The sequence below is a fragment of the Staurois parvus genome, unplaced genomic scaffold, assembly GCF_062004578.1.
Source record: "Staurois parvus isolate SC_StPar_1 unplaced genomic scaffold, SC_StPar_1.0 ptg000151l, whole genome shotgun sequence".
Lineage (NCBI taxonomy): Eukaryota > Metazoa > Chordata > Amphibia > Anura > Ranidae > Staurois > Staurois parvus.
The window spans coordinates 16,205,001-16,232,500 of NW_028317947.1; the positions used below are offsets into that span (position 1 = coordinate 16,205,001).

The following is a 27,500-nucleotide window of genomic DNA, read 5'->3' on the forward strand; positions in this document are numbered from 1 at the left end:
GATGATGCTCACGAGGCCATGCTGAACATATCTTTTCCAGATGAGCTGATCTTTTCTTCAGTAAGTTACTCTCTCTCACTCTCTCTCTCTCTCTCTCTCTCTCTCTCTCTCTCTCTCTCTCTCTCTCCGCTTCTCTATGCAATGCAGGCAGATCATGGCTGGTGAAAGGGCTAACAGGGTCAGTACCCTGAATTTTTTAGCATTTTTTTTTGAGACAGATAAAACTTTATTTTGGTGGTATTTATTCACCACTGTGATTTTTTTTTTTGCTATATAAATGAAAGTCCAAAAATGTTGAAAAAAAGTGTTTTCTTATACAATTTTGCAAATAAATAATAATTCTTTATAAATATTGGCCAACATTTATTCAATTATCTTTTTAGTAAAAAAAAAAAAAAAAATAACCCAAATTAATTTATAGCCAAAAATTATAATTTTTCTAAAAAAGTTTTTATATTTTTATTTTTTTTATATTATTATTTGTTTATTTTTTTTTGTTTTTTTACATAATGTCTGCCTAGCAGTACAGTGTCACCATAGTGACACTGTACTACTTGTTTTGGGTCATGAAGATTTTTTTTTTTTCACACTGATTGCCTTCACACCCATAAAGGCTGTAAAATCAATCATTTCTCCTATAAAGCGTCCTGAAAAAAATCACAGCACCCTGCCTCAGTACACCGCTCAAGAACCCCCAACCCTGATGCATGGGAGGAATTATGGAAATCTCAAAAACAAGCCTGGAGGTCCTCCCCGCTCCCTGCCTGTGCGCGCTCCCATACAGGGTCCGGGGAGACCAGATATAGTGAATGCAGGGTCCGGGGGGAGACCAGATATAGTGAATGCAGGGTCCAGGGAGACCAGATATAGTAAATGCAGGGTCCAGGGAGACCGGATATAGTGAATGCAGGGTCCAGGGAGACCAGATATAGTGAATGCAGGGTCCGGGGGGAGACCAGATATAGTGAATGCAGGGTCCGGGGGGAGACCAGATATAGTGAATGCAGGGTCCGGGGAGACCGGATATAGTGAATGCAGGGTCCGGGGAGACCAGATATAGTGAATGCAGGGTCCAGGGAGACCAGATATAGTGAATGCAGGGTCCGGGGGGAGACCAGATATAGTGAATGCAGGGTCCAGGGAGACCAGATATAGTGAATGCAGGGTCCGGGGAGACCAGATATAGTGAATGCAGGGTCCAGGGAGACCAGATATAGTGAATGCAGGGTCCGGGGGGAGACCAGATATAGTGAATGCAGGGTCCGGGGGGAGACCAGATATAGTGAATGCAGGGTCCAGGGAGACCAGATATAGTGAATGCAGGGTCCGGGGAGACCAGATATAGTGAATGCAGGGTCCAGGGAGACCAGATATAGTGAATGCAGGGTCCGGGGGGAGACCAGATATAGTGAATGCAGGGTCCGGGGGGAGACCAGATATAGTGAATGCAGGGTCCGGGGAGACCGGATATAGTGAATGCAGGGTCCGGGGAGACCAGATATAGTGAATGCAGGGTCCGGGGAGACCAGATATAGTGAATGCAGGGTCCGGGGAGACCGGATATAGTGAATGCAGGGTCCGGGGAGACCGGATATAGTGAATGCAGGGTCCGGGGGGAGACCAGATATAGTGAATGCAGGGTCCGGGGGGAGACCAGATATAGTGAATGCAGGGTCCGGGGGGAGACCAGATATAGTGAATGCAGGGTCCGGGGGAGACCAGCTATAGTGAATGCAGGGTCCGGGGAGACCAGCTATAGTGAATGCAGGGTCCGGGGGGACCGGATATAGTGAATGCAGGGTCCGGGGAGACCGGATATAGTGAATTCAGGGTCCGGGGGAGACCGGATAAAGTGAATGCAGGGTCCGGGGGAGACCAGCTATAGTGAATGCAGGGTCCGGGGAGACCGTATATAGTGAATGCAGGGTCCGGGGAGATTGGATATAGTGAATGCAGGGTCCTGGGAGATCAGATATATAGTAAATGCAGGGTCCTGGGAGATCGGATATAGTGAATTCAGGGTCCGGGGAGACCGGATATAGTGAATGCAGGGTCCGGGGAGATCGGATATAGTGAATGCAGGGTCCGGGGAGACCGGATATAGTGAATGCAGGGTCCGGGGAGACCGGATATAGTGAATGCAGGGTCCGGGGAGAGCGGATATAGTGAATGCAGGGTCTGGGGAGATCGGATATAGTGAATGCAGGGTCTGGGGAGATCGTATATAGTGAATGCAGGGTCTGGGAGATCGTATATAGTGAATGCAGGGTCCGGGGAGACCGGATATAGTGAATGCAGGGTTCGGGGAGATCAGATATAGTGAATGCAGGGTCCGGGAAGACCAGATATAGTGAATGCAGGGTCCGGGGAGACTGGATATAGTGAATGCAGGGTCAGGGGAGACCGGATATAGTGAATGCAGGGTCCGGGGAGACCAGATATAGTGAATGCAGGGTGCAGGGAGACTGGATATAGTGAATGCAGGGTCAGGGGAGACCAGATATAGTGATGCAGGGTCTGGGGAGACCAGATATAGTGAATGCAGGGTCCGGGGAGACCGGATATAGTGAATGCAGGGTCCGGGGAGACCGGATATAGTGAATGCGGGGTCAGGGGAGACCGGATATAGTGAATGCAGGGTCCGGGGAGACCGGATATAGTGAATGCAGGGTCCGGGGAGACCGGATATAGTGAATGCAGGGTCAGGGGAGACCGGATATAGTGAATGCAGGGTCCGGGGAGACCGGATATAGTGAATGCAGGGTCCGGGGAGACCGGATATAGCAGGGTCCGATGTTTAGTAACACTTTAACGAATGAACCTGGAACAAAAGGAAATACATTTTTCTGTCTTGCACATCTCTACACACTACCACTAATTGTAAATAATGGTCAGGAACCAATCATCAACCACCCTAGGTGCTTTCAACCAATAGGAAGATTTTTTTATCGCTCACAGAGACTTTCCAGTTTGATCGCTACAGCCAACAGGTAGATGTCTTCCCTACCATTGTTCTCCTCATTGTGACTTCTGCCCCCCTATGGCTAGCCTACCTCATAACAACTAAGCAGATTCATGGGGGTCTAGGAGTTGTCTGAACACTCTGATTGGATGATGTGGGTTATAGAACTTTGCTTGTAGCACTGTGACACGGTTAGAAAGCCGTGCCACCCCGGTCAGAGCTTCATTGTGTTTCTCTAATTTTGCAGAGCCGATCCTGTAACTTTGATGGGACTATTCTGTGTAATCTTGGGAACCCATTTAGGAGAAGCCAGAAGGTGAGTCAGAAGGCGCGGTCTGTATCCTCTTCTAACAATCCGTTGTATTTTAATTAGTTTACCGCGATATTACATGCTTGCATCTACATAAATGTAATAAATAGAGCAGGCATGACTAAATGGCGGACCGGGGTCCGGATACGGACCAAGTCACTGTCCCATCCGGACCCATGCAGTCCCGCCATTTAAGAGCCTTTTCTTCCCCCATCTGTCTCGTAGTCATCCTCACAGAGCTGACAGTGGGAGGCAGGACAGTTCTGGATGGAGGGCGGGAGCTGCCTGAGGTTAACAAGCAGGTGATTGGTTGCTAGGATGAAGGGCAGTCCTAGCAATCAATCACTCTCTGTCAATCACTGTCTGTGTAAGGTAGGTAGGACAGTGTGGGGCGGGGCAAAGTTAAAAGGGCTAAGGACATTAGTGTGAAGGGGGGCCGAGGACTGAATGTGGGGGGGCTGAGGACAGTAATGTGGGGGGCTAAGGACTGTAGTGTGTGGGGGCTGAGGACAGTAATGGAGGGGGGCTGAGGACAGTAATGGAGGGGGGCTGAGGACAGTGACATGGAGGGGGGCTGAGGACAGTGACATGGAGGGGGGCTGAGGACAGTGACATGGAGGGGGGCTGAGGACAGTAACATGGGGGGGGGGTCTGAGGACAGTAATGTGGGGGGCTAAGGACTGTGGTGTGCGGGGGCTGAGGACCTTAAAGTGGGAGGGGTTGACAACTGTAATGTGGGTGCTGTGGACAGTAACGTGGGGGGGCTGAGGAATAGTAACATGGGGGTGCTGAGGACAGTAACATGGTGGGCTGAGGACAGTAATGTGGGGGACTAAGGACTGTGGTGTGTGGGGGCTGAGGACATTAAAGTGGGAGGGGCTGAGAACTGTAATGTGGGGGCTGAGGACAGTAACATGGTGGGGGGCTGAGGACAGTAATGTGGGGGGTAAGGAATGTGGTGTGTGGGGGCTGAGGACATTAAAGTGGGAGGGGCTGAGAACTGTAATGTGGGGGCTGAGGACAGTATTGCGGTCGGGGGGGGGGGGGGCTGAGAACAGTAACATGGGGGGGCTCTAAGGACAGTAATGTGGGGGGTAAGGAATGTGGTTTGAACATTAAAGTGGGAGGGGCTGAGAACTGTAATGTGGAGTCTGAGGACATTAACATGGGGGGGGCTGACAGTAACATGGGGGTGGGCTGAGGACAGTAATGTGGGGGGCTAAGGACTGTTGTGTGGGGGGCTGAGAACAGTATTGGGGGATAAGGACTGTGGTGTGTGGGGGCTGAGTACATTAAAGTGGGAGGGGCTGAGAAAACTGTAATGTGGGGGCTGAGGACAGTAACGTGGAGGGGGCCTGAGGACAGTAATGTGGGGGGCTAAGTACTGTGGTGATGAGGAGAAGGGAGGGAATGAGGAGGAGTTTGAAGATGAAGCAGGGAGGAATGAGGAGGGGTTATGGAGATGAGGCTGGGTTATGGAAATGAGTAGGGAGAGGGTGAGGCGGGGCTATGGTGAAGAGGAGGGGGAGGAGATGAGGAGGGGTTATGGAAATGAGTAGGGAGAGGATGAGGCGGGGCTATGGTGAAGAGGAGGGGGAGGAGATGAGGAGGGGTTATGGAAATGAGTAGGGAGAGGATGAGGCGGGGCTATGGTGAAGAGGAGGGGGAGGAGATGAGGAGGGGTTATGGAAATGAGAAGGGAGAGGGTGAGGCGGGGCTATGGTGAAGAGGAGATGAGGAGGGGTTATGTAAATGAGAAGGGAGAGGATGAGGCGGAGCTATGGAGAAGAGGAGGAAGAGGAGATGAGGAGGGGTTATGGAGATGAGAAGGGAGAGGATGAGGCGGGGCAATGGTGAAGAGGAGATGAGGAGGGGTTATGTAAATGAGAAGGGAGAGGATGAGGCGGAGCTATGGAGAAGAGGAGGGGGGGGAGATGAGGAGGGGTTATGGAGATGAGAAGGGAGAGGATGAGGCGGGACTATGGTTAAGAGGAGGGGGAGGAGATGAGGAGGGGTTATGCAGATGAGGAAAAGCAAGGGATGAGGAGGAGAGAAGAGATGAAGATGGGCTATGGAGATGAGGAGAAAGGAGGGGATGAAGTGGGTTACGGAGATGAGGATAGGTGGAAGAGATTAGGAGAGATCTGTGCATTTTGTAATCCATCAGAAATGAAGTAGGCAGGGCTGACACCACATGCTAAGAAATTCAGAGCTGTGTTGTCATGTCAAAGAAGAAGGTAGGTGCATTCTAGATTTCTCTCACATCAACACGTATTTGTCTGTACTTGTACTTCTTGTAGAATGATTAAAGGAATAAAACCTTGGAAAACGTGCATGTATTGCAGAGATGTACTAACTATGTTTTATGCCTTGACATATGCTCAATACATTTTTTTGTTCCTGGAAATCATTAGAACCTCTGTCTGGTTTGTACTATTGTCTAACCAATGAGGAGATTTCCTCTCGGTTCCTGTCCTGATAGGAGTTTTACCTTCTTCACCCTATTTTTTGAAATGTGCTTTTAATGCTGTCTTTGTCTATGAGGAAGCTTTGCTCACCTCCTGCTTTAATGACCACACAGGAAATTATGGATAATTTCTCCCTGTGGGGACACTGACTGTAGTAAAAACCCAACAAAGGTTCTAAGGTTTTCTACTTTATAAAGTGCTTAAAAAATATACCCCTCAAGGTTCAATATAAGTAGGAGCTCATCAGTGATGATCTATATATATATTTTTTTTTTTTAATGGTAGGCGGAGGTCAATGTCACCTTTGAAGTAAAAGGAATTACCTTACGGACAAGAGAACTGACCACTCGACTCCAGCTGTCCACGTAAGTTTATATGGGGACACCTTACACAAACTGAGCCAGGCCAGGCTCCACTGAAAACACTATTTCATTTGTTCCATCCATGTCTACATGCTTTATTTTGTTGAGAAATCACTTTGAAACCCCCCCCCCCCAGCCTTTCTAGCAGCAGGCATCTTGAGTAAGGGCAGATGGCTCATGTAGCATTTACTTCCTGGAATCCATCTGCCCTTAGCTCAGGCATGCAGGGTATGCTAAGCTAAGAATGCTGATCCCCACTGAGCAGGTGATGACAGGTCTGTGTAAGCTCTGCTCTTCTCTATGGGCGGCTGTCCGTTTACACCCGACTGCCGTCCAATCCGCTGGATGGAAGGGGAACGGATCCCCATCTTTTTAGCAGATCAGATTCAATGTGGGCTGGTGTAAATGGACACATGTCCGTTCGTTTACACCCACTGCTGCATAAAGGAGAATGGACTTTCGCTTGAAAAACAGACGGGCACAGGGGGCGCTGGCTCAGCACTGCCACCATTCTAAGAATGCGTTATATTTTTTTCATCAATTAAAAGGCATTCTCTGATTGGACAAGGTGGAGATCATAATGTCACTGCCTCTCCTACCCAATCAAAATAAGTGATGACCTAGTGATGTCAGAACGCCACCCCCCCCCCCCCCCCAAGTACTCCTGTGAAGAGCCCTTAGCTATGCTGCAATCCGTGGGCTGGCTCTTAGGAGGAGGAGTCAGGCTCCATTCTCACTTGTGCGACTCTAAAGTCATGTGATTTCCATTGTGACTTTACACTGCAACTTTGGATGGGTGGGACTTGGACAATATGAATCTTATTTTTTTTTTTTGCTTGTTTTTAGGTCAAGTAAACAGGAAAACCTTGAAGAACAAAATGCCGACTTCTTGGTGGACTACACTCTGGAGACATCATTATCAGTGTAAGCACTTCCAAAGTTCTCTTTCTTGACTTAAAGCGGTATTAAACCCCAAAGCAAACATTTAATATATTTCAGTCTGCCAAATTTCGATCCATGTTTTCCCATTCGATCAGTGCCGCCGGCTAAAGCCAACAGCACTGATCAATGTATTATGATCAGCAAAAAGGATTCAACCATCCACGTTGAGTGTATGGAGGGGGGATGGGGTCATTGGAATTCTAGATGAACACAAAAAAATGACTAATGTATGAGCTGCTTTAGGGCTCATGTACACGAGCAGCTGCTAAATTTGATTTTAGGAGCCTTTGGCATTTTTTTGCCAAAGCTCCTAAACTCAACTCCATAAAAGCCTCCATGTACACACAGGCTTTTAGCAGAGTTTAGGAGCTGCCACGGTTAGGTGAGGTTAAACCTCCCTCTCCTGAACACAGAAGAATCACATTCAGGATAGGAACGTTTTGACTGCTGGTCGTGGAAAAACTGCGGCAAAACCGCGGTACTGCAGTTGCAGCGTTTTGCCATGATTTGCATTTTCCCGTGGCAGGCGGTCAGGGTAGGCTTGTGTACATGGAGCCTTAGATGTGTTGGCTGCATTCATTTTGGTTTTTTTAGGCTCTATTTCCTTTATTCTCACCTGCTGATCCTGCCAGTAAATCTGTTGTTTTTCAACAGAACAAGCTGTCCTGCAGATGTAGCAGTCACAGGGATGAGCCAAACCATTTACCACTGACTGAGATGCCTACAATGACCGGCTTTTATTTATTTATGTAAAACCTTTATCTCAAAAGGAACAAAACTGTTTGCTGTGACTGATCATAAGATAGCATTTGGCTTCAGTTTGTTAGTGTATGTAAATCTGCTAGGTCATCTACCCCCCACCACCGATCTGCCAGACTGACAATGCTGCTGTCTACACAACAGGTGCCCCCTGTGTTTCTTCATCCAGCGTGGGGGCACTTTAATACAAGACGTGTGTTACTGGATAGATCACCAGGTAAAAACAGAGTGAACAATTAGCGTAAAAAAAGAAAACTAATACAGCCACCATCTAAGGATTGATAAGATGCAATATATAACGTTTTGGGTTTAATACTGCTTTAAGGGAACCTCTGGAGATAGAAGTAGGAGAGAGGTCACTGCTGACTCATTTTGAATGATCTGGGGCTGTCATCATGATCCCTGATCACACAGGTCTTCCTTATGTATCCCAAATTACAGCTTCCTTCCTTCCTTCCTCTCTTCTTATCTTTCTTTTTCCTTCCTTCTTCCCTCTTTTTTTTTATCTTTTTTACTCCTTCTTCCCTCTTTTCTTATTTTTCTTTTTCTTCCTTCTTCCCTCTTTTCTTTTCTTTTTTTCCTTCTTCCCTCTTTTCTTTTTTTCCTCCTTCTTTCCTCTTTTCTTTTCTTTCTTTTTCCTCCTTCTTCCCTCTTTTCTTTTCTTTCTTTTTCCTCCTTCTTCCCTCTTTTCTTATCTTTCTTTTTCCTCCTCCTTCCCTCTTTTCTTATCTTTCTTTTTCCTCCTCCTTCCTTCTTTTCTTATCTTTCTTTTTCCTCCTTCTTCCCTCTTTTCTTATCTTTCTTTTTCATCCCTCTTCCCTCTTTTCTTATCTTTCTTTTTCCTCCTTCTTTCCTCTTTTCTTATCTTTCTTTTTCCTCCTTCTTCCCTCTTTTCTTTTCTTATCTTGCTTTTTCCTCCTTCTTCCCTCTATTCTTATCTTTCTTTTTCCTCCTTCTTCCCTCTATTCTTATCTTTCTTTTTCCTCCTTCTTCCCTCTATTCTTATCTTTCTTTTTCCTCCTTTTTCCTTCTTTTCTTATCTTTCTTTTTCCTCCTTCTTCCCCTTTTCTTATCTTTTTCCCACTTCTTCCCTCTATTCTTATCTTTTTCCTCCTTCCTCCCTCTTTTCTTATCTTTCTTTTTCCTCCTTCCTCCCTCTTTTCTTATCTTTCTTTTTCCTCCTTCTTCCCTCTTTTCTTATCTTTCTTTTTCCCTCTTTTCTTATGTTTTTCCCTCCTTCTTCCTTCTTTTCTTATCTTTCTTTTTCTTCCCTCTTCCTCCTTCCAGCTTCTTTGGTTCTTTATTCCTCTTCTTTCTCTTTCTTCCTTCCTCTTCCATCTTTATTCCTCCTTCTCCCTACATTTGAACAGAGTACAGTCATTAAAGAGAGTTAAGAACTGAAGTATTACTGAAGGAGTTGCTGTGGCTTGTACTCAGTTTGGCAAAGCAGATGCTTTTCTGGGCAAGTGTATGGTAGGTAGGCAGATGCGGTCTATTTGTTCCACCGTAGCTTGCGCTCAACCTGAGTGGTACCACCACCTGGAGAGGAAGTCGGGGGAAACATTGTTTCCTGGGTCACAGAAACAGTATTCCAGTTGGCTACGCTGCATTCAATCGACCCCTGGTGGCCATCTTGGGTCAGCAGAGCCTTTATAGGTCCCTACCTCCAGATTTTGGTGCGCATTTGCAAAGTGAGTAGCGTAGGGAGAGAAACCCCACCTGACAAGGAAAGTGATTAGTGGCAGGGAAAGGTTCCAGATGAGTAGGGAAAGGCTAGAGACTTGCAAAGAAGCCTCCTCTTTTGGTTGTGACCGGCATCTCAATCAGTGCATCTTCTCCACTGCAACGCTGCATTTGAACTGAACTTTGAGTGCTTCCCTAAGCATCATTTTCCCGTTGGGGTGTTTATAGTTTGGCATTTTCCTCAATACAAGTTCCAAGATTTATTGCAACCAGACTCTTCTTTACTGCCACCACACCATGCTGCACCTCCCTCATATATGTACTGAACCATTCATCTAAATCCATTATTTCTAGCCCTGGCATCAGGGTCAATAGGAACGTGTTCTTACTTTGCTGCTCATGTATACAGAGTCAATATCTCAAGATCATTGTGCTGCCAAGTAAAACAAGTATTTTCATCTATCTGCATCTCTGACCTTCAGGAATCCTGTTCATCGACAGACCTACTTTGGTGGTAAAGTGATGGGAGAGTCAGCCATGAAAACAGCTGAAGATGTGGGAAGTCCCTTAAATTTTACATTTAAGGTAAGGACAGTGCGGCCAACAAGAAGAAACCCCATCTGAAAGTATTGGCATATTAGGGAATTCACCCCTCCTACCTTTGTCTTCAGGTGATCAATAGAGGTGACCCTCTAAACAATCTGGGTTCTCTCGTCCTGGCGGTTGACTGGCCCTATGAAGTGGCCAATGGAAAATGGTTGCTTTATCCAACAGAGGTGGTGGTTGATACAGGAAATGTGACACGGTGTCACCCGCCTGGACATATCATTAATCCTTTAAATCTTACAGTAAGTATTTTTTCACTTCTACTCTGAATGTTTTAAAAAGAGGCTTGAGATGTTTCCAGACTACTAATATATCACCGTGACTTTGAAATGTGCAATGATACTATGAATTAAGTCTGAAATCAGACAGCAATAAAAACTCAACAGGACACATAGTTTTTTCCTACTCTATGTAGAAAAAAAACACATTTTGGCTTAAGTTCTACTTTAAAACAGACCTTTATTTAAATTGTATCTTTCATAAGATTGTATGTATGGCTTTGCTATGTCTGCATTCATTGCCATAAGAAAATAGATTCTATTGGGAAAGTAGCCACACTGGTTCCAATGTCCACAGAGCAGAAGGTTGCCAAGCAGAAGCCCCTAAAATCTCTAAGAGAAAGGTTAATCTCCATGAGTTGACTATAAATTTGAGTGGCCATTGGAATCTTTAAAGCCAATATGTCTTGAAAATATAATCTATTGAAAGCAGTATGAGGAGATAACCCTTAGTACATGTCTACTCCAGTGGGCAGCAAGTCCTCACTTTGCTCATTCCAAGAGCTACATCCTCCAGGAGAACCTTCACATCTGAAACTTTCAAGGGCATCAGACCCTTGTGTCCCCACCATGTGCTGTGATTTATAATCCTACACCATTACAGGACACAGAAGAGCCTTAAGGAGCGGATGGGAGACACAACATGGCACAGCAGAGAACAGGGCATCTGTCAAGCTCAGAAGTGGGAGATGTAAAGATTAAAAAAAACATAATTCTTTTACAATGGATTTTTTTATAGACAACACAACAACAAAGAAACAGTCAAAAGCAAGATCACTGACACAAAAGAATAAAGTATACAATTCTTCTGATGAAGGATATAACAAATGCACTAAAGTATTAATAAGGAGAGAAACTGAGTACATAAACATAATACAAAGAATGGTGGAATATTCTAAATAAATTGCGTTAATAGCAAACAAATAATGACCAATGGGCTAGTAGGTGAGGGCCAAAGATAATCACAAAAATCGCATACAGAGGGTAAGAAGAGCTAAGCATGGAGCCTCACTGGATGCACATCAGTACTCTACACCAAGGACTCTTGAGAAAGTCCGACAGGTATATAAAACATTGCAGGTACGATTCTCTAGGAGTATTACAATCAGCACAAATAGCATGAAGACTAACAAAAACAGGAGAGAAAAAGGAAAAAAAAAAAAAAGTAAAGAAGGGAGGAACAAGGATAGTAAAGACAAAGAAAGGGTTCCAGGGGATCGCGCCAGGAGAGTCTTATATCGACAGAAGGGTCTGGTCAAATCTAGATGGTTGGGCCACATCAATCCAGGGGTGCCAGATCTGCAAAAACTTTGGGTGGGTGTCTAACAGCATGGCCGTTAGCTTCTCATTAGCCATTATAAAATTCATCCGGTTCTTAACGGCCTCAAAGCTAAGAAGAGGGGTTTTCCAAGTTCTCGCGATCGTTATTTGGTAGCCATAAATAGATGCGATGCCAGCTGCTGCTCAGGACGAAGTAAACATACTAATAGTTTAAATAATAGCACCTCGTATGGGTTGCACTTACAATCTGTGTGTAACAGTGCGAAGAAGGGCATAGACTCTAATAATCCATAGTCTGCGCACCTTGGGGCAAGTCCACCAAATATGAGCCATGGTGCCTATTTGTTGATAACCCCGAAAGCAAGTCGGAGAATATGAGGGGAAAAAATGAGCGAGCCGGGCAGACGTATAATACCATCTGTAAAGGACCTTATAGGCATTTTCTAAAAAAAAAACAAAAACATAATGCTTAATTAATCTTAGGTCAAAGTGGAGTGTATTTTTTATAATTTCAAAGTCCATTGTGTTTTTGAGTTGAAATATGAGGAGCAATAGTAGGTTTCTGGAGTATGTTGACTGTGCATTGGTGCTGTCATATTAGAGTTACTATAATTCCACTTGCTTTCCTATGGCCACATTTCCCATTAGGCACACTAAGCACATGTGTATAGGTGCCAAGAAAACAGGGTTGTCTGCTTTCCAACATAGGAAACACAGGATGAAGTTGCCCCCACACCCAACTGCAGCAAGTCCAGTGCCTGTTCTGTAGCCTGTGAAGTAGAGCAGGATTGACAGGCAGTGGATGGGGAGCGGTAACAGTTTCCCTCTAGGTTTTACACAACAGGGGTGTGGCTTATGAAGATGGGATGTAAGTAAGACACCAGACTTTCTTTGCCTATAGGCTCCAGATTACCAGCCTTGCCAAGAGCAACCTACCTTCACTGCCTGAATCAGTGATGTTTGTCTCCATCAGTGCTTCCTCACTAATGATGATAATTCTGCAGAATTGCACCCTGCAAAGGAGGAATATTCATTTAGAAAGGTGGTGGTTGCATATCAGTAAATGACAAAATCAACAATGTCACATGACCTATAAGTCAGCATTAGGACTTGTATCAACAGGCTTTTATTCCCATTTAGCAGGTTTTGCATTCCCATACAAGTCTACGGGAATTCAAGTCTCACTTAGGGCAGGATAAAAGTGCCTGTCAATGAAAGTAGCTCAGAAGTATCTCAACCTGATGTCAAACTGATGCCATTGAAACAAATCCAAAGTCCATTAACATAGGCCCTCATAGACTTCTTGGCTCCATTTCATGGATTTCAGAACAAACGTTCCTGCCTCCCACATCTACAAAAAATGAGGTGTCCTTGGTCTTGGTATCCACAGATCCCTGAGGAACATTGTCAGAAGATAATGAATCTTCAGTTCTCCAGTGTGAGAGATGTCAGCATGGATCACATCATGTATCATGTATATGTACATATGATTCCAGATATGTATCTCCTTCATATGTGTTATTATTATTTATGGCTTCATAAAGATTTTTTGTTGATTTTCAGCTGGAGAATAGAAGGAGGCGCAGAGAAATTGTGGAATCAATAGACGTTCCTACTCTACCAGCTATTAAAAGAGAGAAGCCCAACACTGTACTGGTAGGTGTCCAATTGTGGTTTTGCATGAGATGAATAAAGACCATAGCACTGTCACCACCAAACAGCCAATCAGATTTTAGCCATAATATTTCTTGTAGAAGCCTAAGGCTTCATATACACATCTAGGATCTTTTGGCGTTTTTTTGCCAAAGCCCCTGAACTCAGCTCAAAAAAAGCCTATGTGTCCATGTACACATGGGCTTTTACCAGAGTTTAGGAGCAGCGAAGTTTAGGGGCAGTTAAACATTTGTCTCCTGAACACAAAAGAACGCAGAAGAATTGCATTCAGTTGAGGAGCATTTTGGTCAGAAAAGGCTTTTAGCGCTTGGGCTTGTCAATTGAAAATACTGTGGCCAATCAAATGAATAAATGTCCAAGCGCTAAACGCGGGTAAAAGCGGCTAAAGTGGTGCCACTTTTACAAGCAATTTTGCCTTGTTTAGCATTTTTCTGCTGCCAGGAGAGCTAAACGTTTAGGGGAGTTCATGTTTACATGAGACCTAAAAATAGATAATTACTTGCTATGATGAATACAGGACCATCAAGTGGTTTTCTATACACTATATTGCCAAAAGTGTTGGGAAACCTCTCCAAATCATTGGATTCAGGTGTTCCAATCATCTCCATGGCCACAGGTGTATAAAATCATCACCTAGGCATGCAGACGGCTTCTGCAAACATTTGTGAAAGAATGGGTCGCTCTCAGGAGCTCAGTGACTCCAAGCGTGGTCCCGTGATAGGTTGCCATCTGTGCAATAAGTCCATCCGTGACATTTCCTGGCTACTAAATATTCCACGCTCAACTGTTAGTGGGATTATAACAAAGTGGAAGCAACTGGGAACAACAGCAACTCAGCAATGAAGTGGTAGGCTACGTAACATGACAGAGCGGGGTCAGTGCATGCTGAAGCACATAGTGCGCAAAGCTCACCAACTGTCTGCAGAGTCAATAGCTAAAGACCTCCAAACTTCATGTGGCCTTCAGATTAGCACAACAGTGTGTAGAGAGCTTCATGGAATGGGTTTCCATGGCCGAGAAGCTGCAAACCCTTACATCACCAAACGTCGGATACAGTGGTGTAAAGCACGCCACCACTGGACTCTAGAGCAGTGGAGATGTGTTCTCTGGAGTGACGAATCACGCTTCGCACTCACAAAACTTGTACCAATATTTTGTAACCAATAAAGAAACTGGATAAGAAGCAATCGAGCTGCCGGGTAATATTTTGGAATGAACCACGCTTCTCTGTCTAGCAATCTGATGGACGTGTCGGTTTGGTGGTTGCCAGGAAAACGATACTTGCCTGACTGCATTGTGCCAAGTGTAAAGTTTGGTGGAGGGGGGATTATGGTGAGGAGTTTTTTCAGGGGTTGGGCTTGGCCCCTTAGTTCCAGTGAAGGGAACTCTTAAGGCATCAGCATACCAAGACATTTTGGACATTTTCATGCTCCCACCTTTATGGGAACAGTTTGGGGATGGCCCCTTCCTGTTCCAACATGGCTGCACAAACCTTGTGGACAGCCTTCCCAGAAGAGTTGAAGCTGTTATAGGTGCAAAGGGCGGGACCAACTCAATATTGAACCCTACGGACTAAGACTGGGACGCCATTAATGTTCATGTGCTTGTAAAGGGAGGCGTCCCAATTCTCTTGGCAATATAGTGTATGTTTCCTTTTCTGTGGTCAGTACTAAAAAAAAAGTCAGTAAATATGAACTTCAGTGTATCAGTATTTTGTATTTTCAAAAGCAGCCAGCAGGGTTTGCTTTCTTTCATTTTTTTCAAGTTTCAGGCTCTTCTTCTATTGGAAATAGTTCTGTGGTATCTGAAGGTGCAATTTTTACGCACAAGTGAATTAGTTTTTGTTTGACGAGGACTCTATGGAGATTCAATAAGAAAGAGAGAGTCTGAAGGCCAACAGCTCCTTCTCTTTAAAAAAGCCAGCATGCTCTGTGAATCCATTGTCATAGCTGTTCCCTGTATTACATTTTACTTGTAAAACAGATTCCATATTATCATTTTGAAAAAGTATCATCTTTAAAAAATAATAAATTGGCTCAATACTATTTTAGTTTCACTTTAAGACAAATGATACTTAGTTTTCCTTTGGTGTTTTTTTTGTCGTTCTTATTCAAAGCCCATCTCCTGGCAAATCCAAATTTACAGTCTAACCTTCCCCCTACCCTACTAGAGAACCATCCTATTTTACCCAAAGTGATCCTATTAGAAGAAATTCTTCTTTAAAGTCTGGCAGGAGAAGTCTGGAAGACCAAACCACATAGGAATGTGCTGCAGAACTAGTGGTGGGGGCACTGGTGGTGGGGAGACTGGTTGACCAAGAGCACAGCTAGCTGGCTGAAGTGACCATTCCCTTCAACAGGAAATTGTTCAACTAGAGCAGTGGTTCTCAACCTGTGGGTCGCGACCCCTTTGGGGGTCAAACGACACTTTCACAGGGGTCCCCTAAGACCATCAGAAAACACATATTTCCAATGTGTAAAGAGCAGCTTCTGTGTAGAAAGCAGCTGCTGTGTTGAAAGCAGCTACTCTGTTAAAAGCAGCTACTGTGTTGAAAGCAGCAGTATTGGAGGTAAAACGATATTCATGAATTATAATTACTGGGTAAACAATTTTATGGTTGGGGGTCACCACAACATGAGGAACTGTATTAAAGGGTCACGGCATTAGGAAGGTTGAGAACCACTGAAGTAGAGCAATTGGCAGACAGCATTTCCCGATTCCTAGTTTTTTAACTCGTACCCAGACAACAGCTTTAACTACACTCACCAAGCAAGGTTGGGCAACTGGCTATGGTCTAGTTTCTCTAGAGCACCTAAATTCCTCTGCTCTGTCCAGAAGCCTTCTAACCTTTACCAATGGGGCCACCTTGTCCTCTGTGGTTCTTGTACAATATTGCAAGCATCATGTCAGCTCTTATCCCCACTTATGAGTTCACAGTGAAAAACATGCATAGAAAATATTTCCGCCTTATTCTAAAACAACAGTATCACTGTAGGTTGTACAGATAATGATGAGATTGTACAGAGATTGAAGGATCCAGCATTTGAGATGTTATCTTTTTACACACTGTTGGGTGCCACCAAAGAGAGTAAAGGTTAGAGAAATATACTGTTTTGGCATTGTTTATTTCTATGTAGATCTTTCATGTCAATGAATCTCACTCCTCAATATATGTATTGGCTAATAACAATCAGACTGACACCAGCACTGGAAAATGGCAGCTACAAATGGAAAGTGTGATTGGTTACTGTGGGTTTGTACAGCCCAATATTGATTACTGAAGTCCATCGTGTTTTGTATTTCTTACCTTCAATTGTCTAAATATGATGTGGCACCTTTACAGAAATGCAGAGGAGGTGGTGCAAACTGCGTGCGTTTCAAGTGCCCCCTGGACAATATGCAGAAGTCAGCAAGTATCACAGTAAAAGCAAGAGTATGGAACAGTACGTTCTTAGAGGTGGGTCTGATTTTTTTATTCATTATCATAGTCAAAATCTGCAAAGTGAACCATCAATTTGAAGTCATAACAGGGCATAAGGGCATAACAGTTTGGTGCCGTGGTTGTAGAACGAAGGCAGTTTAGAGAGACTTAAGACAAGAGATTTGGAACAAAGGACTCAGGTTATCCAGGTATCTTAGCTATGGGTTATCAACATTGTAGAGTAGGTAATGGGTAGTAAATGTTAATGAATCCGGTAATGAGCCAGATTGCAGTGCAGTTGCAGCCCAGGCTCATTGGGGATTAGGTCTGGTGTCACCGATATGCACAATACAAAAAAAAGCCTTCCAGTCACTAATAGTTGATTGTATCATGCACCTTTCCCTAACAGTATCATATAACATTAAGGCTCTGTCTTGTGAAATGGATGTCAGATAGAGATGCAGATACAATTTCATTGGGGCAGGTCATGGGTACAAGTGGATTGTGAGTAAGTTGCAGGCATGGGTCAGGGCCAATTTTGTAGAAACAGATTTACACATGTCTCTATTAAGCAACACTTAAGACACTACAGTTGCATGACAGTATTAAATTGAATTTATACAAAAGACATTTCAGAAGCAGCTGTTTTTTGAAAGCTAGCGGGACGAGATGAACAAGTATTGGGATTGTTGTTCCAAGTTTATCTTCACAAAGCTTTTATTTGCTTTATATATCTTGTACAGAATGCTGGGGATGTGTCCTGGACAGCAGGTACATTTTTGCACTTTTTAGGATGTGGTTCCTTTAAGGCAGTGGTTCTCAACCTGTGGGTCGCGACCCCTTTGGGGGTCGAACGACCCTTTCACAGGGGTCCCCTAAGACCATCAGAAAACACATATTTCTGATGTGTAAAGAGCAGCTGCTGTGTAGAAAGCAGCTGCTGTGTTGAAAGCAGCTACTCTGTTAAAAGCAGCTACTGTGTTGAAAGCAGCAGTATTGGAGGTAAAAGGACACTCATGAATTATGATTACTGGGTAAATAATTTTATGGTTGGGGGTCACCACAACATGAGGAACTGTATTTAAGGGTCACGGCATTAGGAAGGTTGAGAACCACTGCTTTAAGGAAATGTTCAATAGACATTTTTTCTGTAGTACCCAGGGGTTCTCACCCATAGAGGGTGAAAGGTTCTAGAGTAGTTTGCTTGGAGAGGGTAGGACTGATTTCAAGTGCTCTCAGAATTGGTAAATCTTTGTTTGAGATTTAGAATTCGGAGGTTCAGAGAGACTTTGGGTAGGAAAAAACCTCCAAACGCTGATTACAGGGACTTTGATCCTGAAGGGGTTTAAGCACAATGCAAGGGAGCCTTGAAAAGCATCAGGAAGGAAGCAGAACTTGTCTATGAGGTAGTGTGGAGCTGGTCATAGCTGTGAACAAGTGTGGACTCTAGAGACTGAGACTCTGTTTTTTTTTGGGCTCCTTTGGCTTGACGCGTTCCTTGAAGCAGAGGGGAACCATAAACCCCAGTGTGGGACTGCATTATTGGTGGTGAGCCCTGCTATGTGTTTTTCTTTATACTTGGTCTATGAACTGTTTGCTTTACTTTTAGCTGAAGAAAGCAGTTATTGCCTTCGAGACCAATAAAGGACTATTTAATCTATTTGTAACATATACAATGAAGGAAATAAGTATTTGATCCCCTGCTGATTTTGAATGTTTGCCCACTCACAAAGAAATGATCAGCCTAAAAATTGAAAGGTAGGTGTATTGTAACACGGAAACAGAATAGCAACAAAAATTTCAAAAGAACTGCAAATGCAAATCAGTGCATCATTTGTTAGACATGCATTTCCTTTGAATTTTTTGTTTCTATTTTGTCTCTCAGTGTTACAATACGCCTACCATTCGATTTTTAGACTGATCATTTCTTTGTGAGTGTGTAAGGGTGTGACGCATGGATAAATACTGGTATGTAATGTTAAACTGCAATATGCTCTGTGGTCAGTAGATGGCAGCAAAGTACAAGAATCGATTTTGTAGTGACTTTTGCTAAGACAAGATAAATGCTTATTTACCCTATAAAGTTTAATGAATACTAATTTAGGGGCCAAGTAGGACCCTTTAGAAGGGTCATAGTGAACTGTAAATACAGGTTTGAGGCTGCAATTAGGAAATTACTTACTGCATCACAAACCCTCTGGGAAGGGGAGGAGTTCCTGTGCTGAGGAGGAAGTGAAGTCTGGGTCTGGCTGTTGGATGCTGTGGACGTTTGGAGAATCTGTGTGGGGCCTGGAAGAGGATTTACGGCTCACAGTGGAATCTGGCGACGGCAGCTAGGGAAGATTCACCACAACGAGACCAGGAAACAAGTGACTGTATGGTCCGGTTCTGGAGTGGATTAGGAGAAAGCAACAAGAGCCTGCCAGGGAACTGTAAGTGCGGCTTTGCCGCAGCACATCGCACCACACGTGGTCAGTGACATTTTGGATATACCAGAAGGTTACAAGAGACACACTCCACTTTCCTTTGGGTTACAAATAGTATTGCGCAATACTTAGGGTGCACCCCAACGTTATATCTTGCTCAGGAACATTCAGGCGCAGCCAGGCTGCTTTCTGGACATTGGGGAAAAGTCCGCAAGTACGGGGTTAGTGTTAGACAGTATTATTCTTACTGTATGGTTATGCGCTGTTATCATTCTGTTTACGTATGCTCAACTACATGATCACTATAACTGTTCACTAAACGTAATTGTTTTAAAAGAACCGCTGTCTGTGTCTGTGTGGCATCGTGTACCCTCTGAATCTGTGGGCCCAGCCCTCGGCTTTCCTTCAAGTGGGCAAACATTCAAAATCAGAAGGGGATCAAATACTTATTTCCTTCACTGTACAGTATATTGCTCAAAACTAAAGCAACTTATGTTTTTCAATGTATCCGACACCCACCTCTTCTTATGTCCTATCAGGATTACAGACAGGTGGATAGAGTGTGGGTGGAAGGAACAGCAGAACTCTATCTAAAAACTGATGTTCCATCTATAAACATGCAGACGCATCATGTAATGGTATGTATACTGTATGTTTTAATTTATTTGTGAAAAATCATTCAATGTATTTTTGTATTATTTTTAAATATAGCTAAAACTCTGTTATACTGCACATGTGCTAACATTGGACATGCTAACAGCAGGAGAGAGCAAAGTGAGCAAAACCAATGGCCCATTGTACTGTTGCTTCTTCATTGGCCAGTCTGCAGACTGGGCATGTGTTCTTGAAGACTGCCACTGAAGTGGAGGTTAGGACTGAAGCTCTAGCAGTAGACTCCTATCAGAATGATAAATTAGATCCTAGATACATAGAGGATATATAGCTTATATGTTGAGTTGTGCAGTTTTCATCTAGATGTTACTGTGTTGGACCAGTCCAAACTACGCCCTTTGAGATGTAACGTGGTGATCCTGGAACACCTGGTGGTGATGCTGGAACACCTACTTCTGTATTAACTGAATAGTTTTAGTAGTGCCCTGAGTGATTTTAATTGTTGGCTGGAATTGCTTCTTACGGTGTAGCTACATGTTCAGCAAAAATGAATTAATTAAAAATATTTTTTTTTAATTTCAATATATTTATTAAGAATTTTTAGAAACATTATACAGAAAAACAGGAGATGCAAAACATAAACAATAAGACAGTAAATTCAAGTACAATGTGAAGCAACATAACAACAGAATCGACCACTAAAGCGTAATGAGGAATACACTGGTAGCATAAACAAAGTTTGGTCGATTATGAGAAAATTGCTCCATAAACAAGGTGGAAAGAATAATATCATTAAAATAATAGACAAAAATAGAGAAAACAAAAAAAGGAGGAAAGAACTGCAGAAGAAAATACAGAATAAAACCCAGAAAAAAAATGAGAGAGGGCCAGCCAAGAGTCCGTTAAATAGCAGAAATATACCGAATCTATGGATCCCAAGTGCTCACGCATTTAGAAGTATTGTAATCATTTTTTTAAAAAGCTGTAGAAATTGATTATGGTTACAAAATAATTGGTGGAGCTTTGGACCCTGATATGAAAAAGTATTCTTGGTTTTCTAAACGAAGGCAGCTCCCGAGAAACCATTGGGCCAGGGAAGTTGCTTAGTAAATCAAAAGTAGATACAATAGAAACTCAAGAGCATCAATGGGTAGTTGCAAGTCCAGTAAGTTTTAATTAGTCACAGCAAATATCACATAGATAGACAACACCTTTCAAAGGATCATCAGTCCAGCTCCATTGGGGCTTATAATGACAGGAGACATATAAAAACTGGACCATAGCAGGTTTCGTTGATGAGTTGCTTAGAAGTACCAAGACTCTTTCAGGTAGCTTGTCTAACGGCCTGGAAATTGTTTATGATATGCAGTGAATTTAGAAAACGATGTCAGCCAGTTAGGATTTACATCAACGTTAGGCTGAAACAAGATATTTTTGATTTCCATTTTAAATTGATTTTATCTCAGCTGATGTGTTTGTTCCCCTTTTTGGTTTGTTTCTGGCTCACAGTTTTCAGTCGCTATAGACTCCGAATTAGAAGAGACCCCACCAGCTGAACTTCCACTGTGGTTGATTGTTGTTTCAGTAGGATCTGGAATTTTGCTATTGGGAATCATTATTTTATGCCTGTGGAAGGTAAGGAGTGTTGATCATGATGTTATGATAAGAGGTTTTGTTGTGTAGTGATAGGCTGAAGGCATTCCAGATACTGCAAGTGGGATCAGGACTTTAAACTTGCAGTTGTAATAAAACATGAAGACCCAAAGAAAAACTACTCTATATAATCTCAACCCTATTAAACCCTTTGGGAATGAACTGTAATGCTTAAAGCGGCATTCTCAACCAGGGTTCCTCCAGGGGTTGCTAGGATTTCCTTGAGCTGTGGCTGATTGAATTCCTATTTGATGGTAGCTGCGTAGTTCTAGGGCCAACACAACCTTGTAGAGTCTGCAGCATGACACCAATGATCTTTTTAGCTACCTGGGGGGGCATCCTTTCCACTGACTATCAATGTAAAGATTAAGTTTCCCAATGACCTTTGATTAATTGGTTTTAGCAGAGGTTCCTTGAGACATTAAAATGATTTCAAGGGCTCCTTTAAGGCACATAGGTTGAGAAAGGCTGCTTTATGGTCTTCTCATCCAACATCAGTACCTGACCTCACAAATACTCTTTTGGAATAATGGGTATGAATTCCCATAGACATGCTCCAAAATCTTATGGAAAGCACAAGAGTGGAGGATGTTATTGCCACAAAGTGGAAGGGGGGCAATGTCATAGTAATGGTTTTGAAATGGGATACCCATCAATATTAGATATTGATGATCAGGTGTCCACAAATAGCCATATAGTGGGTAACCAAAAGAGACTCAGTAGCATTGGGGCCCATTGTTGTCTGATTACATGAAATGTATTTTCCAAATAACTCCGGAAATATATGAACAGATCCGTGCAGTGTAAAGTCGGACATAAATGTATTGAATCTCTGGCAGAACACAACAGCTCTGTGGGAGGGATTCCCCCATCAACGCTGACTATGTTGATGGGGGAATCAAGCAGTTTTCTTTCCTTCCAACTGTGGTAGAAAGGAAAGAACACTGCCTAATCTATGGGCTGCTCAACTAAAGGTTGGAGAGCTGTATAAGTATGTGGCTGTCATGAACCCATTTAGTATTTTTAATGCCTTTTGTTGTCTTCTCAGAAGGTCACAGTTATCTTTATTGGTGTGTTTAAAAAGTGTCTAAAGCCAGCCAGAGATGGAGCAGTTTTCTTTCCTGCAACCACGGGTTGCAGGAAAGAAAATCGCTAGATTTCCCCATCAACACATTCAGTGTTGATGGGGGAATTCCTCTCGTGGAGCCATTGTGTTCTCTCAGTGGGGGGAGCCATCCCCACCGGGAAAACAGTCATTAACGCCAGTGCTATAATAGCCTCTAGCAACAATCACATGTAAAATCCAAAAGGCTGGTTGTACCCAAGTTGACCAGTCGGTCAACTTGGGTACATTCAGCCTGTCCATACATGGTTTGAATCTCGGTCAGTCCCTGCTAAACCAGCCAAGATTCTAACTGCCCATGGCCAACTTAAGGGTGTTTAATGTTAATATGATTTTCCTTTTCCCTTATCACCATCAGCTGGATGCATTATATTCTTGTTTTACCTGCTATAACGACTTTACAGTCCAACCTCAGGCAAAACATTTTTATCTCATTTGGATAAAGGTTGGATGGGTTAGGGTTTATGTCAGGTTTTCATTGTCATCTGTGTCCCTCTTAGGGAGAGTTTCCACCATTTTCTGTTCTGACATGGAACATAACAGGAAATCACTCCAATGGGGGCATAGACAACAAAAAACTATTTACTAAATGTTTTTGCATTGTTATTGCAAGGACTGGAAGAGTGGAAAAATGGGATCACATATAGAAATAACAACTTAACAGATTTTGTAACTCTTGGAAAAAAACACAATAATGGTTGGAGTTAGTTGGGCTTTGAAGTAAAGGCGTTATGGAGCAACCCAAAGTAAAGATATATTACTTTACAGTTGTGAGTACCAAAAGGTGTCATGCCATTCTTTCCATTTGGTCTACTGGAACTAGGAGCAGACTAGACCCCTTAAACCCAGGTCTTGTGCGGAATACAAATGCAAATACTTCCCTTCGACCCAAAATGTTTGAGATCATTACTGGGCAGATAACATCTCCCCAGCTTCATTCAGGTACTGAATCCTTAGCCATTGTGATTGGCCAGTGCAACTTCCTTGCACGCACAGACATTTCTGCATCCCAGCACCATTGCACCGCACTATGAATGCTGCTCACTGCCAACAGGCAGGCAAGTTTGATTTGTTGCAGAAGAGACACTGCATAACTCTTCTGCAATTATATACCTGCCTGCTCACAATTTATTTTATACTCCACCCACCTCCCACAATGCACAGTAGGTCGCTAAGTGACTTAAGAAGAGGCGGCGCTTACATTGCAATTGGTAGGGGTCATGCACAGGCATCAGCCTGAAAATGCACCTTTATATATATATACTGCATGCAGTAAGGGTTCTCCAAGGTCTCAAGGTATCATGAAGCTCCATTAAGCATTATACACTGCTAGTAATTTACTTTGGGTTGCTTAGTGATATTATTTTAACTACTTTCCTTTTAGCTGCTGTTTTGGGCAAGTTTGGATTTTCATTGGTGCTATACTTCTAAGAGTGTGTTGCTAAGTTTCTACACCAGTGCTGGCTCTTTAGCTCTCCAGCCCTCTATTAATTTTTGAAACAAAACTTTACTTCAAAACTGTATGCCTTTATTGAACAGTCCATGACCCCTCTCCTGCCTTGTAGTGTGGATTCTTCCGGAGGGCCAACACCCGTGCCAAGTATGAGGTCAGAGGTCAGAAGGCTGAGATTAAGGTGCAACCATCAGAGACTGAACGACTAACACAAGATTCCTGAAAACGACCTCTGACCTGTGACCCCCCCAACCCTGCCCCTCGGGTAACCAAACAAGATCAGCTTAGTCTTGTAGACCTTTCCCAGTCTTCCAACTTACTCTATGCACAGGCGCTGGTCTTCTTGCACCAACCTAATCTGTTTAATACCAGTTTGATCTTTCCTGTAACAAGTTAAACTTTTGCTGCACTCTGGCTATACTGTAGATATCTATATGGAGTCTGCTTCTTTGTTTGTTGGTTGAAGAATAAATGTTATCTGTTGTTGTAACCTTCTATTCTTCTGTCCACTTCCTTTACATTTCTCAAATTACATTTCCCCTCTACACTTCAAAAACATTAGTTTATTACCTCCATTTTCTGACTTCTTCATTGTCTAATTGCCACCAGAACGTTCTATTCACTTACTATTTCTGGTTGTAATAAGTGTCCACCCAAATCAATGATCTCCTGTAATTATGATACCCCATTATACACTCTGCCACCATATTTCTGCCATGTCTCTAAATTCTGCCAAACCTTAACTGCAACCTCATCCTTCATAGTTACTAACCAGCTATCTGGGTGTGACCATGCATGATGGAGCCTTATAGCAGAACTATTAAGATACCTGTTCCTCTCCACTCTCCACCCCCAAGGCAATCCTTCTGGGGATCCAATTTGTTTAATTATTTTATAGAGATTCCCAAAGGGTATATACATTGAGGCTATTGCATCCTGTATAAAATAATGTACATGCCCCAGATGTTGATGGGCCCCATAGCAATATCTCTACCAATATTAAACATCTCCCGTCCATCTCAAGTGTTTTAGTTTTGAATAGAGTAGGAAAAGAACATGTCGAGATCTATGTCAAGTTTATTTTTTGTATTGTTTTTTTTTTTTTTCTATTTGGGAGATTTCCCTTCTTTTCTTCTGTCAGAAACACAACAGGAAGGGGAAATCCCATTTGTCACAGTTCTTATTGGAGCACGTGTACCTATTAGAAGCTTTACCCTCACCTCATGATCCTGTGACAGCTCTTAAGGTTTTGGATTACCTATTACTTTTTGTACTAGAGACAATGGTCACCAGGACAAAAAAAAGAAGAGGTGAATCTCCCCCAAAGAATTCACAGACAAGAAAACTTTCAACACTTTCTACTCAAATACATTTTGGCTTTAGATACATTTCAATGCAATGTTCCTCAACTTCCTTGCCTATAACAGGAGACTTCATATACGCTCCTGCTTCAAACTTCCCAGCTTGTGTTTTTAATAAAACCTCTACTAATCTGACATGTCTTGTTCCAATTTTCAAAATGCTCATTAATTCTCAGTTTTTCCTCCCAACCTTCTATTGTCCAATTTCACTGGTCGCATCTTCTTCTGACATTGCTGTACACCTCCACATCTTCTCTGGCTAAGCGTTCATTGGAAACTTCTCTAATTGCAACATTTCTCTACTGCATCATATGTCTAACCTTCCCTCTCTTCTATCCTATCTTTCCATCCACTGGAAAATTGTTCCTTTGCAAACATCCGTTCCTTTTATCTCACTGCTGTCTAGCACCTTCTACTCTTCTTTATGTCCCATTTATTGGAATGTTCGCTAATTACAACTTTCTTTTTGTCCCACCCTTCACATCTTCTCTGGCTACACATCCATTGGAAACTTCTCTAATTGCAACTTTTCTCTATTGTATAATATGTCTAACCTTCCCTCTCTTCTATCCTATCTTTCCATCCACTGGAAAATTGTTCCTTTGCAAACATCCGTTCCTTTCATCTCACTGCTGTCTAGCACCTTCTACTCTTCTTTATGTCCTATTTATTGGAATGTTCTCTAATTACAACTTTCTTTTTGTCCCACCCTCCACATGTTCTCTGGCTACGCATTCATTGGAAACTACTCTAATTTCAACTTTTCTCTATTGTATAATATGTCTAACCTTCCCTCTCTTCTATCCTATCTTTCCATCCACTGGAAAATTGTTCCTTTGCAAACATCCGTTCCTTTTATCTCACTGCTGTCTAGCACCTTCTACTCTTCTTTATGTCCTATTTATTGGAATGTTCGCTAATTACAACTTTCTTTTTGTCCCACCCTCCACATGTTTTCTGGCTACGCATCCATTGGAAACTACTCTAATTTCAACTTTTCTCTATTGTATAATATGTCTAACCTTCCCTCTCTTCTATCCTATCTTTCCATCCACTGGATAATTGTTCCTTTGCAAACATCCGTTCCTTTTATCTCACTGCTGTCTAGAACCTTCTACTCTTCTTTATGTCCCATTTATTGGAATGTTCTCTAATTACAACTTTCTTTTTGTCCCACCCTCCACATCTTCTCTGGCTACACGTCCATTGGAACCTTCTCTAGTTGCAACTTTTCTCTACTGTATCATATGTCTAACCTTCCCTCTCTTCTATCCTGTCTTTCCATCCACTGGAAAATTGTTCCTTTGCAAATCCGTTCCTTTTATCTCACTGCTGTCTAGAACCTTCTACTCTTCTTTATGTCCCATTTATTGGAATGTTCTCTAATTACAACTTTCTTTTTGTCCCACCCGTACCTTCCCTTCCCTGTTCCCTTCCCATCCACCATCTCTTAGGTTGGATTTTTCCATAACGTCAGACACTACAGTCTGAGACAGACTCACTATGCTGTGTGCGTCCGTCAAGAAGAGAGGCAGAAGCTGTGCGGCAGGCTACCACACAGCCAGAAGCATTGGGTCACTACATGGAAAGAAACTGCCCGATACTACTGAAGGACCAATGCCTTTTAGCTGCCAATACTCAAGAGCTGGACTCTCTCCCTCTGTGATAACAGTTACTTCGGTCAAATGAATATTTGGGGCATTGGTAATGGGGGGGATTGTATACATAATATTATGAACAAATCCATGTAGAAAAAAATATTTTGACAGCAAAAAGACTGTGTTCACATGACTCTGGACTAGGCAGGGGCTCTTTCTGTTGTCGAAAAGCTGCATTGAAATCCGGAACCTCAAAAGAAGACATAAGGGGTGCAACCAACAATCACAGAATCCGTTAACACTGGAAAAGGATCAACTTCTCTCTGGAATCTTGAAACGGGAAAAAGACATTTGGTTATGTGACCAATGGAAAGGGAGGGTACGAATTAACGTCTTGCGTTGAAATAAACTGGAACCTTTTTAATCTGTGACACTGGAATGGGAAGGGGGGGGTTATTTTAAAAAAAAATATAGGTACCGATTCTTCTATGAAACTATGCTGTGACACTGGAAACAAAAGATAATTTA

The 27,500-nt window shown here is 42.9% G+C and overlaps 1 protein-coding gene across 2 annotated transcripts in view; it reads left to right on the forward strand.

The window, feature by feature from the left end:
- ITGA3 (integrin subunit alpha 3) overlaps positions 1-27,500 on the forward strand; it is a 131,864-nt gene that overhangs the window by 103,518 nt on the left and 846 nt on the right. The window contains exons 15-26 of one of the 2 annotated variants that reach the window (XM_089674508.1): positions 1-60; positions 3,210-3,278; positions 6,026-6,105; positions 6,949-7,026; positions 9,969-10,071; positions 10,158-10,334; positions 13,215-13,307; positions 16,669-16,782; positions 19,712-19,810; positions 21,294-21,419; positions 24,126-24,278; positions 26,829-26,968. The exon at positions 1-60 is cut by the window's left edge and continues 97 nt beyond it. In XM_089674508.1, the coding sequence (XP_089530634.1) occupies positions 1-60; positions 3,210-3,278; positions 6,026-6,105; positions 6,949-7,026; positions 9,969-10,071; positions 10,158-10,334; positions 13,215-13,307; positions 16,669-16,782; positions 19,712-19,810; positions 21,294-21,419; positions 24,126-24,236 (1,110 nt within the window). In that variant the 3' untranslated portion in view covers positions 24,237-24,278; positions 26,829-26,968. Of the gene's footprint in view, positions 61-3,209; positions 3,279-6,025; positions 6,106-6,948; positions 7,027-9,968; positions 10,072-10,157; positions 10,335-13,214; positions 13,308-16,668; positions 16,783-19,711; positions 19,811-21,293; positions 21,420-24,125; positions 24,279-26,828 lie in introns of both variants that reach the window. The other variant, XM_089674507.1, reaches the window with a different exon arrangement.